Source organism: Sinocyclocheilus rhinocerous, unplaced genomic scaffold, assembly GCF_001515625.1.
Source record: "Sinocyclocheilus rhinocerous isolate Xijiao unplaced genomic scaffold, SAMN03320098_v1.1 scaffold839, whole genome shotgun sequence".
Lineage (NCBI taxonomy): Eukaryota > Metazoa > Chordata > Actinopteri > Cypriniformes > Cyprinidae > Sinocyclocheilus > Sinocyclocheilus rhinocerous.
This window is the reverse complement of record NW_015652287.1, coordinates 289,848-309,396: the sequence shown is the minus strand read 5'-3', so window position 1 is coordinate 309,396 and position 19,549 is coordinate 289,848. Positions and strand designations below refer to the sequence as shown.

Below are 19,549 nucleotides of genomic sequence, written 5' to 3'. Positions count from 1 at the left end.
ATTCTGACTTTTTTTCACAGAATTGTGAGATATAAACTCACAATTGCGAGTTATAAAGTCAGAATTGCGAGATATAGTCACAATTGTGAGATAACAACTCGCAATTCTGACTTTTTTTCTCGCAATTCTGAACTTATAACTCGCAATTGTGAGTTTATATAACGCAATTCTGAGAAAAAAAAGTCAGAATTGTGAGTTTATATCTCACAATTCTGACTTTATATCTCGCAATTCTGACTCTATAACTCGCAATTGTGACTATGTTCTCAGAACTGCGAGTTTATATCTCACAATTATGTCTTTATAGCTTGCAATTGTGTGTTATAAAGTCAGAATTGTGAGTTTATATCTTGCGGTTCTGACGTTATTTCTCAGAATTGTGACTTTATGTCTCGTAATTGCGAGTTTATATCACACAATTCTGACTTTATTTTTCAGAATTGCGAGTTTATATCTCACAATTATAACTTTTTAATTGGGGAAGTCGTGGCCTAATGGTTAGAGAGTCGGACTCGTAACCCAAAGGTTGCGGGTTTGAGTCTCGTACCGGCAGGGATTGTAGGTGGGGGGAGTGAATGTACAGCGCTCTCTCCCACCTTCAATACCACGACTGAGGTACCCTTGAGCAAGGCACCGAACCCCCAACTGCTCCCCGGGCGCCGCAGCAAAAAATGGCTGCCCACTGCTCCGGGTGTGTGTTCACGGTGTGTGTGCACTTTGGATGGGATGAATGCAGAGCACTAATTCCGAGTATGGGTAACCATACTTGGCCACATGTCACTTTCACTTAACTCACAATTGCCAGTTTATATCACGCAATTCTGAGAAATATAGTCAGAATTGTGAGATAAAAAGTCGCAATTACCTTTTTTTATTTTTTATTCAGTGGCGGAAACAGGCTTCCATAGGTTTTTGCAATGATGCCATAAAATAATCATTTTGGGGTCCACAAAGAAACCTTCAGTGATTTTTAGTGTAAAGAACATTATAATAATTTAAAGAACCTTTTTTCCCCCACTATTTAAATAATTTTTTTTTCATTGTCCAGTGGATCCATGGATGATAAAGTTCTTAAGAGAACTATAGATGCCTGTAAAGAATCTTTAGATACAACACGGACAGTGTTTGACAAAGGAATGAAAAAGGAGGTTTAAGGTAGCTCATATATACAAGTGCCACTGCCGCACTGAGTAAAATTAGCTCTATTAGCGGGATGTGTCAGCTATAAAAGAGCTCTGATAATTTATACTTTGATATGTGAGTTGTCAAAGCAAATGCGAGCCGTCTAACATAGCGTGTGTCTGCATTGCAGAAAACAAATGCTGTTAAATTATTAAATGTGTCAAGGGAATCACATTAATAGGTTATGCATAAGTCATTCATGGACATACGCATCAGCAGAGAGGAACAGTGCTCACAAATAGACATGCAATGAAAAGATAAAAAAAAGTTATTTAATGCCCCAAAAGAAAAGACTTATAAATGACCACTGTGACATAGTCGTAAAGGAATATTCCTATCTGCCTGTCAACATATGTATTTGCATACCTCTGTGCACCCTGTTCGCGCAGACATGACATGCCGTCAGTGTGTTCTATGTAGCATTCTGTAAACATTAAAAATACTCACCGTTTTAAAGGTATAGCTACAAGACATAAGCAATGTTCACCATACCATTATTTTAGTGTGAAATCACTTTCTAACTTCACAGTTCGGATAATGCAGTAGACATAATAATAAATAAAATAACAATTAAAATATGTGCAAAATGATAGACCTTACATTTCAGCAACTATACCCTGCAAAAACTGGTCCAAAATTTTTATTTTGTTTTACTGTATTATTTTATTTTAAGATAAAAACAAAGCAATAGGACAAATACAATAAAACAAGAGTGCTAATGAAATTATTATAATGCTCTACCTTTTTCAGGTAGGTCTATCAGTAGTGTTCAGGTATAAAAACTACGAAAATAAATGTAAAAATAAATCTCTGCATAGTCTTCACTATGAATTAAATAATTACATTAATACATTATCCTACCTTTATTTTCACATTAATATGTTTCTTTATCACTCTAATGTGTCGATACATTTTAGTAGTGTGCAGATTTGCATACAACTATATGAACGATATAGCAAAATCTCTATAGATAGACACTTTATACAATATAAAGTACACAACATATAATACTATACATATACTGTATATATATATATATATCTCTCTCCTCATATCGCCCAGTCTTATAATGCAGTCGATTGGAAGTCCTTTTAAGTCATATGATGGTTTTGTGTAAGGAACAGACTATTTACTTTGTAATTCAATAAAAATCTTGACTTTTGCTGTATAGCTCTCAAATCTCATTCACACTTTTATTCAGTTAACATGAGCTTCTATTGTAGGACTTGAGAGGACGTGAAATATGGCCCATGAGTTATATGAAATACTTTTATGACTTTTTAGAAGTTGTATCCATTTTTTTTTTGTATAATAAAATGCCTTCTAGAAAAAGAGACCTTTGGGCCACCCTCACATTGGCTATTGGATATTCAATACATCAGCACAAGAAAGAAAATTGCGTTCATCAAACCATTTCATCCATTTCAATTTATTCTTCCTGAGTGCACCAATCCAGTGGTGCTTTTCGTAGCCCATCATATGCTCTAACAGTGGCCACAAGATTGTTTAGACAGCTGCAGTGCCATGTTTCCAAACAGGCATCATTTTTTAGGGCTTTGCTGTATTGTTCTAATAATTGCTTTGATAACTGCCGCTTTGAAACTGCCATATTTATTGCTACAGAATAATTAATAGTCTTAATATCATTTTAATGCAACCATTGTAATCAGAGCCTCTTCATTGCTTATGTGCTAAATTTAAACTAATAATGCTCTTTTAAACGAGTGGACGATTATGCCTGAGGTAAAAATGATAGTTTAATTTAACCTAAAGATCATTTCGTTCCAGCCAAATCCTTTAAAGATTTTTTTTTCTCCGAAAAGGCAGACTAAAAACTGCCAGTGACTGTTAAAAGAGCCAGCATCTGATGTGAAATCAGTTGAACAAAATGCATAAGAATACATCGGATATCCACTCACAGATATTCATGTGAGGTTTGTTGCTCCATCACAGCCAAGTCGGATCTTAACTTAACAGAAGGGGCTTTTATCCTCAAAGGATGAAGTTCTCAAATCTCCTCAGAATGCTTCTGATGTTAATTAATGAGAAAACGGGGGTGTAGATGTGTCACGTTGCACACACACGAGGGACGAGGAGTCGCTGGAGAATGCTTTACCAAACTTCGAGTCAGAAGTCAGCTTTCACGTTCCTCTTCAATTAACGCCAAAGGGAAGCAGCATTCATCTCACATCACTAGCTCACAGCAGCACACTTCTGGAGAAGGACCAGACAACCGCAGAGGATTACAAGTCAGACAGGCCATTTTTTTTGGCAGGGAGCACTTGAACGATGCAACCTCTCCATGGATATTTATCACTGGGCTTCCAGACGGGTTTTAATAAATGTTTGAGTTGATAAAATATATATGCTTTGTTAAATATGAATCAACTAACGGTTGGAAGGTATTAGACACAATCAGTAAATATCACCACATGCAGTTTTTCATTTACGCAAAGGAGTTGAAGAGCAAACCTCCCTCAAATAGTGACCCGCGGGAAGCCATATTAGCTATCACAAACATCTGATCAGTGCATACAAATTAAATAAGCTATGCTGCTACAGTGTGTGCGTTTTAAAAGTTGTTCATTTTATGTCATTATTGAATATAGTATTACGTTTTATAACCCATTAGTATAGATTGGTGGGCTATTGCCCTTTTAGTTCTTGCATTTTCACATCTGCATAACAATGATGAAAAAGGATGCCATTGCTGAAAACCAGCTATTTTATAAGTTAAGGCTCATCATTTCATTGACTGAGAAGGAACAAACTTTTACCTGTACTTCAAGTGCAGGGCTATACAGAAGCTGCAACCCTGCTGTAAAAAAAGAAAGAAAAACAAACAACAAAACATTGCAGCAGGCAGATGGTTGGTCTCCCAGTTTGGCCAAAATGCTTAGACTGGTCAGGTTTTTGGGGCTTGTCTGCTGGTCAGGCTGGGAGATCAGATGGCCAACCAGCCAAATCAGCGAAATCGCCAGCTTGGTCAAGTTTATTTTATTCATGCAAATTGTATGGCAGTTAGCTCTCAGCAGAACTTGTTTTGTTCCCTTGCCCTTCAGGGCAAATCCTGGTTTAAGCTTGTCTTAACTGGTTTAAAAAGGTCTCCCAGCCTGACCAAGATGTTCTTCATCTGATCTAGCTAGTATCCCAGCCTGGCCAGCTAAAAAACACCACTAAAACCAACCTTAAAAAAGGAGACCAGTTAAGATCACTAAACCAGCAAAGTCTTGTGTTCAGCAGGATAGTAAATAAAGTTGATACTACATACTAATTGTTAGCTAGTTATATTTGTATAATAGTGAACAAACAGATTTGTAGATGAATATTTATTTACTTACTTACTTTGTGTGACAAGCAACCCAGGCTCATTGGGAAAACTTGCCTGAGGTGACATTTCTGCAAAAAAAGGTATTATGTTGCTTCTTGTATGTTGTCCAGTGAGTGGCTCTAAAAGTGCATTCAGCTTTATCTGAAACAGATCAATGTGAATCTGACAATGTTTTATTACGTTGGCTGTTGTATGTTTTGTGGCAGTTCAGTGGTGAGTGGCGCTAAAAGTCTCTTTCGTGTTTGACAAGAACATACCGCTTACACTAAACCCTACCCTAAACCTAACCAATAGTGTTAACTTCAGATAAAAACAAAAAACAAAACACATTTGGTGATGTATTCATGCCATTGTAGCTTGCTTCTACAAGTCTTTGAGCATTTATTTATGACTCATGTTTCACGGGACTCATACACAAGTACTTTGCATCACAAGTGCAATGCTGTGTGAGCTACTGAGCAAGTTTACAACTGTATGCCAAAAAAGCCATATATTTGGAGCTAGTTATCTGAAGCAAACACCAAAATCTATTAGTTTATAAATGATGCACTACTTTTTTTGAGGTCATAATAACATAGTATTGTTCGAAAAGAAGCTTTTATTGATCAATAATCAACACCATAATCATAAATTGTGTGAAAAACAACCATCTGTCGGTTTTTATCTACCACTAGTGTTCATTTCAGCTGGAAACTGCAGTGAATTTGTATATAGAAGCAAAAATGTAGGTAAAGATATGTTTTTCCATTAATCCTTTGAGTTGGTTACAAGACACAGCAAAGAAAATACGAACATATGTTCACTGAAAAAAAAAATGTCTCTACTTACAATTGTAGAGAACTGCTACGAACTGCTGCGATATGTACAACAATCAGCTGGAAACTGCAGTGAATTTGTATATAGAAGCAAAAATGTAGGTAAAGATATGTTTTTCCATTAATCCTTTGAGTTGGTTACAAGACACAGCAAAGAAAATACGAACATATGTTCACTGAAAAAAAAAATGTCTCTACTTACAATTGTAGAGAACTGCTACGAACTGCTGCGATATGTACAACCAGCATATTGAAACATTGCCAGATTTAGTCTGAACACACTTCATTAAACTTTGAAAATGTCGTTAAATGTAAAAAAAATAATAAAAAAAATAAAAAATACGTAACATCATTTTACAAAATTTCATTACAAGCAAAAAAAAATATATATAATAGAAATTATGATCTTGTTCCAAATGGCACCCTCAGTCCTAGCGGCCCTCTTTTGTGTCCACACTTTTTAGACATAATGCTGTAGAGTCCGCAGCAGTGCGGCTTGGCAAACGTAGGTTCACCCTTCTCAATCATAAAATTACAAATGGCGCACCTTACAGTCTTGTGGCATTTGGGACAAGAACAATGTGGAAATAGATTCAGGAAGACGCTAACTCTATGGTTTCTTGTTTGGTCTTGAATAGTTGTGTAACTAGGAAGATATAAGTCCTCCATTGTGTGAAGTAAATGAGGGCGATGTGATTTTGGGGGCAACCTAGATATCCTTTTTTTTCAGCTGATGACCTTTTGAAGCAGGGATGTGATGTTTCATTACATTAGGAGGTGGCATTTCATTGACAGGAGTGTCCAACATTTCACTGGAAAGTAGTTAATAGAGAAGAGCGCAAGAGAGTTAGAAGAGAGATAGATAGCAAGAGGCCATGCAGCTTAACAATTTCATTTCCCCAAAAATATTATGACTTTAAACATCCATCCGTATGGCTTTCTTATGTTCTTCTAATTAGAAAGATAAGAATGAAATGAAATGGAGCTTTTATATAGATGGCTCCAAATGATATTTCTGATGCTCTGTTGTACATTTAAAGGAATACTTCACACAAAAATTACAATTCTGTCATCATTTAGGAGCTTAATGTCATCTGACTTTTTTTCTTCATTGAACACAAAAGGAGTTTTTTTCTTTTTCTGATTGTTCAGGCTGCACTCCTCCATGAAATAAAGATAATAAACAAATATCATTTGTCACATTCAGACTTGTCACAGCAGGTTATTTTTCGGCAATATTTGGTGACAATATAAACGATACTTGTCCATTTGTGTTCCATGAAAGAAAAAATGTCTTTCAACATCAGGGTGAGTAAATTATGACAGAATTTCCATTTTGGGGTGAACTATTCCTGTAATTCTGTAATAGCCTTATTTATATTCTCTCTCTCTCTCTCTGTCTCTCTCTCTCCAATTTAGGTCTGATTCGATTACAGGAGCTCATCAAGGCTCCATCTCGTTACAACATCCGATTAAAAATCCGGCAGCTACCAGCAGAAACAAAAGATGCCAAGCCCCTTCTTAAAGAAATGAAACGAGGGAAAGAGTTTCATGTGATCTTTGACTGTGGTCATGAAATGGCAGCTGGCATCCTTAAACAGGTGAGTCACTTTTATTAACTGATTTCACACTGAAGATTACAAAGACTGATGTGGAAAATCACCCCAAAATGACCCCCCCCACAGTTTTTAAATTATAAGAGTAAAACTCATTTTCATTACATTATCTAACTTGAACAAAAGTGAAGGATTGGGTTTTTATAAATAATGTAGCAGCGAGTCAAAGGTGTACAGAAAATTATTGCACATTCATTTAAAGAATTACGGATATGCATCTAAGAAAGACATAGACGTGGGATTTTTTTTTTTTAGTTTATTGTTATTATTTTATTGTAAAAAGTAACATCAAATGTTATGCCATTCTGCTGAGGAAATAGCTATGCATACATGCATACTGTACATATAAAAACAGAATTCACCATATACACAATTTAGTTTTCTTTCGCACAGAAAACTGAATACCCCACCTCCCTTTTCCCCTAATCATCTTTTCTCCCTTTCTGTTATATGAAGATTGCATTCGGTTGCAGCTGTCTCAAAAAAGTTTTACCATGCCTTCATTAGTTACTTTGCTGATTCCCAAGACTTTTATGTATAGATTTTATTGTTTTACCATTATCCTAGACCCAGACTTTCGGTCTTATTATTAACTTTGGAAGTATGAAAATCCATCATAAAATATTAAAGTTAGAAAAAAGTTGTCAAAAGGTTAGTGTATTTGCTTACCAAGAATATGAGAGTGTCAGTGAAGAGCATGCTTGATATGAAATATGATGAATGTGATGTGTGAAGTAAACAAAGAAAAAATCCAACATAGCCATTTCCACCACAGGATGCTACTAAACATCATTTGAGATGCTGATATAATTGTAAGTAGGCAAAACAAAGTAGCAATAGTATGCAATTTTTAACTGCAAGAGGAAAGTTCATTGAGACAAACTTTAAATGTTGGTTTGACAAAACAGTGTCTGAAATTATACAGTACCTACACAATTTGAAGGATAGCAGGCAGACAAACAAACAGATTTATACATTTTTCCACTCTGACAAATCAACTTGCATCATTTTATTGAAAACATGAAAGAATACAAAGGTTGGCCACCACTTTAGTGTGGAACTGAAGTTCTAATTTTATGTAGAATTATTCATTTTAAGTACTGAGTAATCATAGATTTTAGGAAACAAAGCAAGAGAACAACTGATCCTCAGTCTCAAGCAGGGCAGTGGTTTGGTGGAACTTTATGTATTTATTCTGCGAGTAGGGACTGAATAACTCCCTAAATGCTATAAAGACTCTGTGTTGTGTTGTATTGTATTGTACTGTAGAGGATTTAAGCCTCTTCAAGCAGAGCTGCAGGCACAATAACCTAAAAGCTTATTGAGAGTTCACGTCAAAAACTAGAAACAATTTCTCAACAATTTTCAGGGTTCCAACTCAGGGTTAAGCAGATCAACAAAACCTGTTTATCTAAAGACATTTATAAGTGCCTGTTATAATAGTCTCCTGAGACCCAGCCATAAACTTTTTTTTTTTTCTGTAGAAGACAATACATTTTAGCAAATTTCTCTGAGACCATACATGTCACAAAGTACTGTAAAGAGCACATTCAGGGCTTTTGAGACAAATGTTTGAAGGTTTGATCATGGAAACTCCCTCTACTTGGTCTTTAAAAATGACTGACATTAGCTATGTTTCCATCGCCTTGTTTTTATGCACATTTTGAAGTATCGCAGCAGAAACAAGTAATGGAAACACCAGATTTCGAATACAAAAAAATCCTTATTTTGCAAAAAAAAAAAAACATTCTCGCTTGAGGTGGTTTTTGACTTGTGCGAAAAAGAGTTAATTCAAATAATGGGAGATGGAAACACATTTACCGAATAAATTCCTCTATGTGCATCAAAAACTCATGTGACTTTGTACAATGGGACAGGATAACTTGCAACCTGGTCTCATAAAAATACGTACCTCTGTGTACTTTTTGTGCAACACCGTTTTTACGTACCTTACTGCACGTTTCGAGAGAAATGTCCACTGAGTGGAGCTAACACACGGGTTCAGTATGTGAACCCTGGTACATTTTTATTACGTTGATATAGGTACGTATTGCTGTGTTTTTATTATGTTGCTTCAGGTACGTATTGCGGTGGTTCAGAATTCAAATATCCGTGTACTGTCGCTAAAATTTAATGCTCTATCGTGTTGGAAATATGCCCTACACCAAACCCAACCCTAAACCTACCCGATAGTGTTAACAAATGCAAAACTGATATAAAAACACATTTGTTGATGTTTTGTCGAACCGTGGTTACACGGGATTCGAACTGGAGTTCCTCGCCTCTCAAGTACATCTCCGTACTCCGTGAGCTACCCAACAAACCTACCGTTGATGAAAACCCATAGATATGAAGCTGGATATGTGCGATGCTAACGTTCAAAAGCATCAGTTTTCAAATCTCCCAGCATATTAATATTGTTTTGAAGTCATAACCTGATATTCTTCAAGTAATTGTGCAAAAATTACGCTTTATTAATCGAGACTCTGTAAATTAGTGTGAAAAGGAATAAAATTTACTGCCTCTAGTGTTCATTTATTTTGGAAACTGCAGTGATATGTAGTTATTGGTACGTATTTCGCGTCTTGCTAAAAAGTGCCCAAGTACGTTTATGCCATGAGTCCAGGTAGATAACTTGACTAACCAGCGGACTGATCTCATTGCACAGCATGTTGCTATAGTCATTCTGAAATGCCTGAGCAAAGTCTGTCATCAAAGAATTTCCGTATAATTGCCTCCCAGAACTGTTACACGACTGTGTTCCCAAACAGCAGTCATCCACCTTCGAAAGCAATGACCCCATTTATTGTGTTTCGTCTGCTCGCTCTAAGGCGCAAGGAATTTATTTTATATAAAAAATATTATATTCAGTGGCTTCTCCTACTTTTCTTAGTGATATTTAGTGCCAGTTTATCAGGAAGTGACGATTTTGTTCTTTTTGACTCGTTGGATGGAAACGCTTCATTCGCAAATGTTTTATGCAATATTCCAATTTTGCGCCTAAGTTAAATTCGCAACTTTGGATGAAAACATAGTGATTGACTGAATGACTGAATTCAGCACTCTGTCTCATGTTCAAACTGTTTATAAAATACATGTCTCAGGAGTACTTTATAGGGATTCAAATAAAAAAAAATCATTAAACGGTGCCCCAAGAACATATTAATATGCAAGATGACAATGTTTAAAATATATATTATGTAATGTAAAATAGTATATCAAATCATTCTGTAATGCATTTCATAACATAGTCGAGAATCATCTCATCTCATCATCTCATCATTTGTATAATGTTTGTGAATGAATGAATGAATGAATGAATGAATCAATCAATCAATCAATCAATCAATCAATCAAAACATAAATTTAAGTTTGTGGTCCAAAATTAATATATATAATTTAGATGATATAGGAGTATAAAATGTTAAACATTGTCACCAACCAATTGCTACTCAAGTTATCTCAACTCAATCTAGAAGTGTATGTGAAGAACCAAATTAGCCATATACGAATTACAAAAATGAGAAGCTCTGACATGTTGCATTTTTTTTTTTTTACATTTACGCAAAATGTGAAGAATGAAGCCCTGGTCTTTCTGATCCCAAACGTGGCTTGTCTATGTGATTACTCTGCTGATATGGTGATTTTATCCCCTTTGTATGTCATGAAGGAGAAAAGTGCATGCATTGTTTTTGACCTGTTCATTTATTGTCTCTTTTGATCTTGTGTGTGAGATTGATTTGTACACAATCAGTGAAGTGTACAGGTTTCATTGATTACCTATCAGTCAGTCAAGCTTACATGCTCCGTTAGTCAGTATGTTTGCATGTAATTAGTCAATAGGGTAATGCTCATGATGTGAAGTGCCCTACAAGAATACTGCTCTTAACCACTGTTGTTCCATATATCTACAGTATACTGTATGCTATATTTTACTTTGAAAATGAAGCTGTAAATAAAACAAAGATGATTAGAATGTTTTATAAGAAAGTACTATTTCCGTCTTTCTGCTTAAATTCACGTGTCACTTGACATTTCTTTAATTATTAGTTATTAAAAAAAACATTTTTAAATAAATCCTTTATTTATTTTTTATTTTAATTTTTTCATTGTAGGGTATAATGCAATCTAATCTTAATGGGAAACACTGATTAAATAAAGTGTGCCAAACAATGGATAAGGATATGCACTGCTAGAGTTCTGTGAATAGCCTTGCAAAGAGAAAACTGATATTTCAATGTGTGACTTAACTGCAAGAATTTTCGCCCAATTACAGGAATAATCAAATATTAAAGTGGGTATTATTAAGCTAGAGATTGACTCACAGACCTCGTTAATCAGTTTCAGACCACTGAAGTAATAATGAAGATACTCATTATTAGTGGCAGTGGATATATGCTTCTATAATGGGCAGCTCTCAGAGGGTTTGTGTGATATCCACATTGGAAACTCTTGGCTTTGTGAAGTCGTCCACACTTTTGAACTTTGCAAAATCTGCTCAGGCTACAGAGACATTATTTCCCAACCATATGTTTCACACAAGACTGAATTTAATAATTAATTTAACTTTGGGGCTGATGATGGCAATGATAACTGGGTCTAGCAAGGATGTAATATTTCAGATATTTGGATCTATCAGATTAGTTATTATTATTATTATTATTAATAATTGTATTTATTTTTTATTTTATTTATACAAAAAATAATGATAGTCCAGGCTTATTGTGTATACCGAAAACAATTATACTACACTTATAACAATTTGTAAACAGAATATCAGAAGGAAATATTGCTGCTGTACATTTAAGTCTTCTATACAAATGCACACATTATTTCATGGACTGTGGGTTTGCTGTTGCATCTAATATAATTTGAACTGCTCTGTCCTTACAATAACAGCCTCTTTGCACTGTCAGCATTACACTTTTACAAAATACACTGTGATGAAATGTGCCACTCAAACTGTTAAGATCAGACTGAAATGACCAGGGACTTGTTCTGTTACCGTTATAAAATATACTACAGTCCTACACAATTTAATACAGTATACTACAGTTTAGGATGCTTGTGTTTGTCCGCCCAAAAAAAGGTTACAAACAGCAGGGTAAAAAAAATATTACAGTAAATAAATACTACTAATAAAATGCAAGCAACATTTTATATTGCATAGCTGGGATAGCAAAATAAATAGGCTTCTCAAGTTTTAAAATAGTAGAAAACACTTTTCATATCTTTTGTTACTGATGTCAAAGGAGAAATATGACTAATTCTAACATTAGCCATATAGCGTTTTTTATGTTAAAATAACTATCTATCTATCTATCTATCTATCCATCTATCCATCCATCCATCCACCCACCCATCCATCCATCCATCCACAGTTGAAGTCAAAAGTTTACATTCACCTTGCAGAATCTGCAAAATGTTAATAATTTTTTATCAAAATAAGAGGGATCATACAAAGTTCATGCTACTGTTTATTTAGTACTGGCCTGAAAAAGATATTTCACATAAAATATGTTTACATATAGTCCACAAGATAAAATAATATTTGAATTTATAAAAATTACCCATTTCAAAAGTTTACACACACACACTTGATTCTTAATACTGTGTTGTTACCTGAATTATCCACAGCTGTGTTTTTTGTTTAGTGATAGTTGTTCATGAGTCCCTTGTTTGTCCTGAACAGTTACACTGCCTGCTGTTCTTCAGAAAAATCTTCCACAAATTATTTGGTTTTCCAGCATTTTTTTGTGTATTTGAACCCTTTCCAACAATGACTGTATGATTTTAACATCCATCTTTTCACACTGAGGAAACCTGAGGGACTCATATGCAACTATTACAGGTTCAAACGCTCAATGATGCTCCAGAAGAAAAAACAAAACAAACATCCATTAAGAGCGGGGGGGTGAAAACTTTTGAACAGAATGAAGATGTGTACATTTTTCTTATTTTGCCTACATATCTTTTTTTTTTTTTTTTCATTTAGTACTGCCCTTCAGAAGCTACAGAAGATACTTACATGTTTCCCAGAAGACAAAATAAGTTAAATTTACTCTGATCTTAAAATTCACTTTCACCACCCGGCTCTTAATGCATTGTTTTCCCTTCTGGAGCATCAGTGAGCATTTGAACCTTCTGTAATAGTTGCATATGAGTTCAGATCAGTACTAAATAAACAACAAAATGCATTTTGTATGATCCCTCTTATTTTGGTAAAATAATTAACATTTTGCAGATTCTGCAAGGTGCATGTAAACTTTTGACTTCAACTGTAGGTAGCCTATATTATTTCCTCAAGTACCACAAGTCCAAGAACTCAAAACAGTATGCTACAGTGTATTTCTTTTCCACAAGAGGAAGCTTGACTTTCATTACATTTTTATGCACTTGTATGATAAGCATTTTTAGAGCTGTGTTGGGTTGACACAGCCAGAAACATCAGACTGGACTTCCTCCATATTTTACCCTTAGTGAGTCAGTTATATGCTAACTGGAATAATAGTGTATTTGTCTTCTGGTGTTTAGGAATAGTATTATCCATCATAATACCTCCATATTACTTCTCTATGACTACAATTTTCATGATATGACCACCTTAAGAAAGTTCAGCGCTATAATGATCTAAATGGTGTCCGTTTTAATTCATGTTCTCCCGCTGGCTATCCTACCGACAGTTTTACTCACTAATGGTGCGAGTACTGCTAGCTCATCGAAGTAAATATGAGTTTCCACCGGCAGTCTGTAGATTTCTCCTGGAGCTTTTCCAGTCCACCTGGACACAATACCACCTGTTATTAACAGCGCTAGACCACACAACAACAAATGTAATTACTGACCTGACCTCTACCCATTCTAATCTCCCTCGCCAGGCTGACAGCGGTAATAATGTGTGATTTATAATCGTTCTAGCAGTCTGAGTGTGTATCACACACACACACCTGTGTCACACAGCAGCTCCTGGTAATACAGCTGAAGATATCACAGGGTGAGCAATGTTAAAGAGGTCTATTTCCATCCGGCGCACAGCACAGGGCACAATTAGCTCACGTGCTAATACAGGATCTCATCTGTGATGTAGCAGCTGTTACCAGACTCACTTGCACGGAGCCGCCTCATGTATGTTTCACATTGCCCTGAAGTGCGCACTAAATAGAGCGAATGCAACAGGCTGACACTTGGGTTTAGACGATTGTTGTTCCAACATTTAGCAACACAACAGCTTGGCCCATAAATTAATTATTGTTATGGATTGAGTTGTCTGTCAGTCTGCGAGAGATGCCGCGTGAATGCGTGGTTGGGTTGGCGTGAGAACCCGAGAGCTCATTACAGCTATGGAGAAAAACAAGCAATGAGCAAAATAAAATCCCATCTGCTCTTCTTTTAAATATTTTGTCTTCTCCAAGAAATAGAAGCTGAGCTTAGTGCTTTAAAACACTCTCGATGCATATCTGCTTTTTAATTAACTTATTAGTATTATAATAATTATTTTATTAAATTACTGCTGCACTGAAAATGATATTTTGGACCGATTTTAAAAATGCTCTAATTAATTATAGCCAAGTTCTTCTTTTTTTTTTTTGGTCCAAATGTTAATTTTTTTTTCTGATATTAATTTGAATTTATATTCTAATATTTTGAGATACTGGATTTTTGACTTTTATGATCATAAAAGACTTTTTTCTAATCATCATCAAAAAAAACATATATATATTTTGAAATGTTTAAATGTAATGCATCTAGAATATATGAAAGTTACAAAAAATAAGTTACAAAAAAATAACTTTTTCACGATATTCAAATTTTTTGAGATGTATTAATATAATAAAAATATTATTTATTATATTATATTATAATAAATATATATATATATATATATATATATATATATATATGCTTTTATTTATTTATTTTTCATTCATTCATTCATTCATTGAATTTTCATAGGCCTCACAATGCACTAAATAAATGACATTTCCCTTTTTTTTTTCAGTGTGGAAACCACCAAAATGACCACACCAAATCCACTCTGAACACTATATAAATTATCATATTGGTAACACTTTAGATTAGGGAATTAGGGAACACTATTTACAATTAACTAGATATCTATTAGCGAGCACATTACCAGTGGTGAATACCTGGAAGCCACACTTAAGTCAAAGTGAAGTAAAAATGCAAAATGGAAAAGGAGCAAATAAAGATTTTAAAAAAAAAAGTTTATACGCAGTTTGAGCAGCAAGACTGTGTTCAGTTTTAAGCATTTCTTTCATTTTGTATCTTTGGGTAAGCATGAGAGGCACTTCATCCGGTACTTAGTCTCTGTCATTTCAACAGAAGAAAACATTTCTAGAATCTGCATCTGAAGTGCCATTTAGATGTATTTACACAGTTTAATGGCGCTCAGATGGGACATGGATGCATTTAATCTGCAGTTACTGATGCACATATAATGCTTTGTTTTAAAAACAAAATGATGAATACCAATATTTGAAATTATTTAAAACATGAAAAAAAAATTTTGAAATGTAAAATTAAAACCACCAGGTGGCAGCAAGTCACTGTTAACGAGTGAGTCATTGAGATTCAACCGATTCATTCAAACGGCTGATTCATGCAGGAACGAAGCATTTGACTGTGTTAATGAGTGAATCACTGAATCATTTATTCAACAGATTCGTTCAAAAATGCAAGACGCAAAACAGCGCTGTGATCTTTGTTTGGAACTATTTTCTTTGGCAAAATTGAGCAAAAACAGGCAATATTGTGTCTAAAATGTAAGTCACTTAATTCTAACTGTATTTAACATGTATAAAATCAATATTACATTTGTTATCATGCTGATATCTGGAGAAAAACGGCACTCTTCGTCTGATATAGATGAACTGTATTAAATGATATAAATATAAAAGACATGCAGAGGCATTTCTGCCATCTACAATTTAGAATGCCTTGAATTTTGATGATTCTAAATGCGTTTTAATAGACTGAATCACACAGTGTATGTGTGCACTCTCTGTGTGTGTTTTTTTACTCGATATGTCAGATCGCACATCGTTAAAACAACACTTACCATATTATCGCAGACGATATAGGCTACTGTATATCGCACACCCCAGCCTCGACTTGAGTGGAAAATGAAATCATTTGCTGTTGTGTGAGCACTCGTTTGCAAATGAGCAAAGGTGTTTTTAGGAGTCTAACTTGGAAGTGCCAGACCACTGATTCGTCAAAACCTGCTTTCTTGCAGTCTGTGTTCTTTGTAGTAAGTAACAAATATGCTTTGGGGAAATGTATCAGAGTAAAAATGTACATTTTAATTAGGAAATGTAGTGGAGTAAAAGTGAAAGTTGACAAAGTACTGTAACAAAGTATTATTACTTCGTTATATTACATCACTGCATATTACTAGTATATTAGCTGTTTTTTAGAAGTACTGTAACAAAGTATTATTACTTTGTTATATTACACCACTGCATATTACTAGTATATTAGCTGTTCATTAGTAGGCTACTTATAAAGCACATACTAAAGCATGACCATATTTTAGATCCCTCACTACACCATACCTAAGCATAACGACCACAACATCTTTCTTACTATTAAATTAGGAGTTTATTGAGGGAAAACATTTGGTTACACTTTATTTCGATAATCCACTTGAGACATTCTATTAACTATAAGTAACTTTGTAACTACATGTCAACTAATTCTGATTAATTTGCAACTACATGTCTACTAACTCTCAGAGTAGACTGTTAGGGTAGGTTTAGGGTTAGTAGAATAAGTTGACAAAGAAAGTGTTAGAAGATATTAAGCAGACAGTCTACTAATACTCTACTAACTGCTAGTTGACATGTAGTTGCGAAGTTACTTGCTGTTAATAGAATGTCTAAAGTGGACTATCGAAATAAAGTGTTACCAAACATTTTGTTAATCATGAATATGTGTTCGCTAAATTTAAGTGTTAACAGAATTTTCTTACCATCTGAATTCTGCAGTTAGCACAGCCTCAGCTGCTACACTGTAACCGATTTTTGTAATTTGAACAGTATTATACTGTAATATGTACAGTAAGATACTGTAAAATGTGTATACAGTATTTGACTGTAAACCGCAAAGGATTACGGGAAAATATACGGTCTAAATTACTGGCATCCAGCTGCCAGTAAGTTACTGTAAAATTTACAGCAACCTATTTACAGTGTACTACAGGCGACGCATCTCGCCAAACCACACTTACCAAGAGCAGACAGCACAGAATGAGCTATGTGCCAGTTACAAAGGACACAGTCTTGCAGTCAAAGAAAGCTGGGCTGAGCGCAACCGAATACATAGGTTTTGAGATGTGGTTTTCAAGGTTGAGCTATGCATCACCGATGGTACCAAGCAAGACATCCAGTGGCCAAAGATATCCAGCTGTATATAGGTGTACATAAATCCACATTAAAAGAACATGTTTTGTGTGAACGGCCCCTAAATCTACCAGACTGACAAATTTGATTAGACAATGGATTGATGTGGAAAAGAAACAATACACTGACTTCTAATTTTTTTTTTTTTTTTATGTCAGTGCTTCACTGATTAGTGTAATGTCTTTCATTGTCTCAAATATTGATATTGATTTGTGCAGTTCATTGGATTATTTTGCATGTTGTGTAATCACACTAAAATATTTTATAATAATATAACACAATAATATATAAAATACATATACACTTTTTAAAACCAGATTGGTTTATTTAGAGATAGAGCACAGACTTTGCATGGATGTCACTCTGTATTGTATTTATGGGTATTAGAGAGAGCTCAGGGTGTTTCATGGGTTTAAGGGAAAGATAGACTGAAAGCTTCAAATGATTTCAGCTCTCAGTCCTTCAGCATATAAAATTATTACAAGCCGCAGAACATCATATAAACAAGAAATGCCATCATTTTCGCCTGCCAATCCTTCGATTCAGTAATAAATTGCACATTTTCAGAGAATAGCGTTACTGCTCCCTTGTCTCAAAATGGTTTTGTTCATGGTTCTCAATATTTTTTCAGGCTCTTGCCATGGGAATGATGACAGAGTATTACCACTACATTTTTACTACCCTGGTAAGTTATGCATGAGTCTTTATATTATAAATCACATTCAAAATCACAGTGATATTCATAAAATCATTTGGATTTCAGGCTATTATATTCCGTAAGTAGGAACATAGAAGCTTCTTTTTTTTTTTTTTCCAGTGCTGTTTCCTATTTTCTTCGAGATATGCCAAGAAAACTTATTATTATTTTAAAATGACTTTTTTCCCTATCCCATTTGCAGGCCTAAGTTATATAAAAATGTTTAGCAAGTTATTGTGATGTATTTATATTTAATTCAATACACAAATAATTTATACAACAGTTAAATCTATAAAAATTGACTTTTTTTTTTTTTTAAGAATACTTATTTTTTTCCCTATATTTTTGTGTCAATAGAAAAACTGTCAAATAAAGGAAATAACATATATTGTATTTATTTGTTTCATGGCTGGTAAATTTATGACATCTTATGACATCAAGGAAGCTCACTAGATTTTAGACTAAAGCTTGTATATAACACACATTACTTTTGCAGTTTTATTTTTTTTTAAATCACATTTCAGTAAATTTATAAACTTTTCACATATTTTAGGATCTCTTTGCGTTGGATGTGGAGCCCTACCGCTACAGCGGGGTCAACATGACAGGATTCCGGATCCTAAACACAGAGAACAGCCAGGTGTCCTCCATCATTGAAAAGTGGTCCATGGAGCGTCTGCAGGCGCCTCCTAAACCAGACTCTGGCCTGCTGGATGGTTTCATGACAGTAAGACGCTTTTACAGCATGTTCTCTTTGAAAATATTTAGGCCAATGATTTTCAGCTGGCTTTGGTTCAGGACTCAGATTTTACATGCCATCATGTGGCAACCATACACGTTTCAAAATTAATACTTTATTTTGACATTCTCCTAACTTTAAGTAACATTTCAACCAGTTATTAGAGTATTAGTTGACTGTCTGCTTGATATCTGCTAACACGTAACACTTTTGATGGTCCCCCAACAGACATTCTACTGACTATAAGTAACTTTGCAAGTACATGGCAACTTATTCTACTAACCCTAGCCCTAGTGCATTTATACCTAGCAGAGCATGTGAGCGGAGTGATTTTTTTACTTTACATTTATGTATAAGGCTTGCAACTTCGTTGAAACAATATCTGGACTCCATAGCTGCTCTACTATTCTCGATCTCTACAGATTCTCGATCTCGAACAAGCAAATGACCAAACGGCATTCTGGGTTGAGCGAGCGGCACTGAGCGTATTGAGCGAGCGGAGCGGAATCTTCAGAAAGGCGCTCTGCGCTCTTAAGGAAATATTACCACTCCGCTCCCCGCTCCGCTCCGCTCACATGCTCTGATACCTAGCTATAAGCCTGCCCTACTAACAGTCTACTAATACTCTTAATACAGAGTTAGTTGATATGTAGTTGCAAAGTGACTTATAGTTAGTAGAACGTCTAAAGTGGACTATTTAATACGTTGTTTCTCATACAAAGTAAACAAAAACAAATTAAAAAGTAAC

General features: G+C 34.8%; 1 protein-coding gene across 1 annotated transcript in view; it reads left to right on the top strand.

Moving 5' to 3' along the window:
- The window catches only part of LOC107714404 (glutamate receptor ionotropic, kainate 2-like), a 24,401-nt gene extending 5,117 nt beyond the window's left edge, over nt 1-19,284 (top strand). The window contains exons 3-6 of the mRNA XM_016520240.1: nt 6,748-6,929; nt 17,997-18,050; nt 18,616-18,809; nt 19,224-19,284. Of these exons, the coding sequence (XP_016375726.1) occupies nt 6,748-6,929; nt 17,997-18,050; nt 18,616-18,809; nt 19,224-19,284 (491 nt within the window). The remainder of the gene's footprint in view (nt 1-6,747; nt 6,930-17,996; nt 18,051-18,615; nt 18,810-19,223) is intronic.
- Nucleotides 19,285-19,549: the final 265 nt, after the last annotated feature.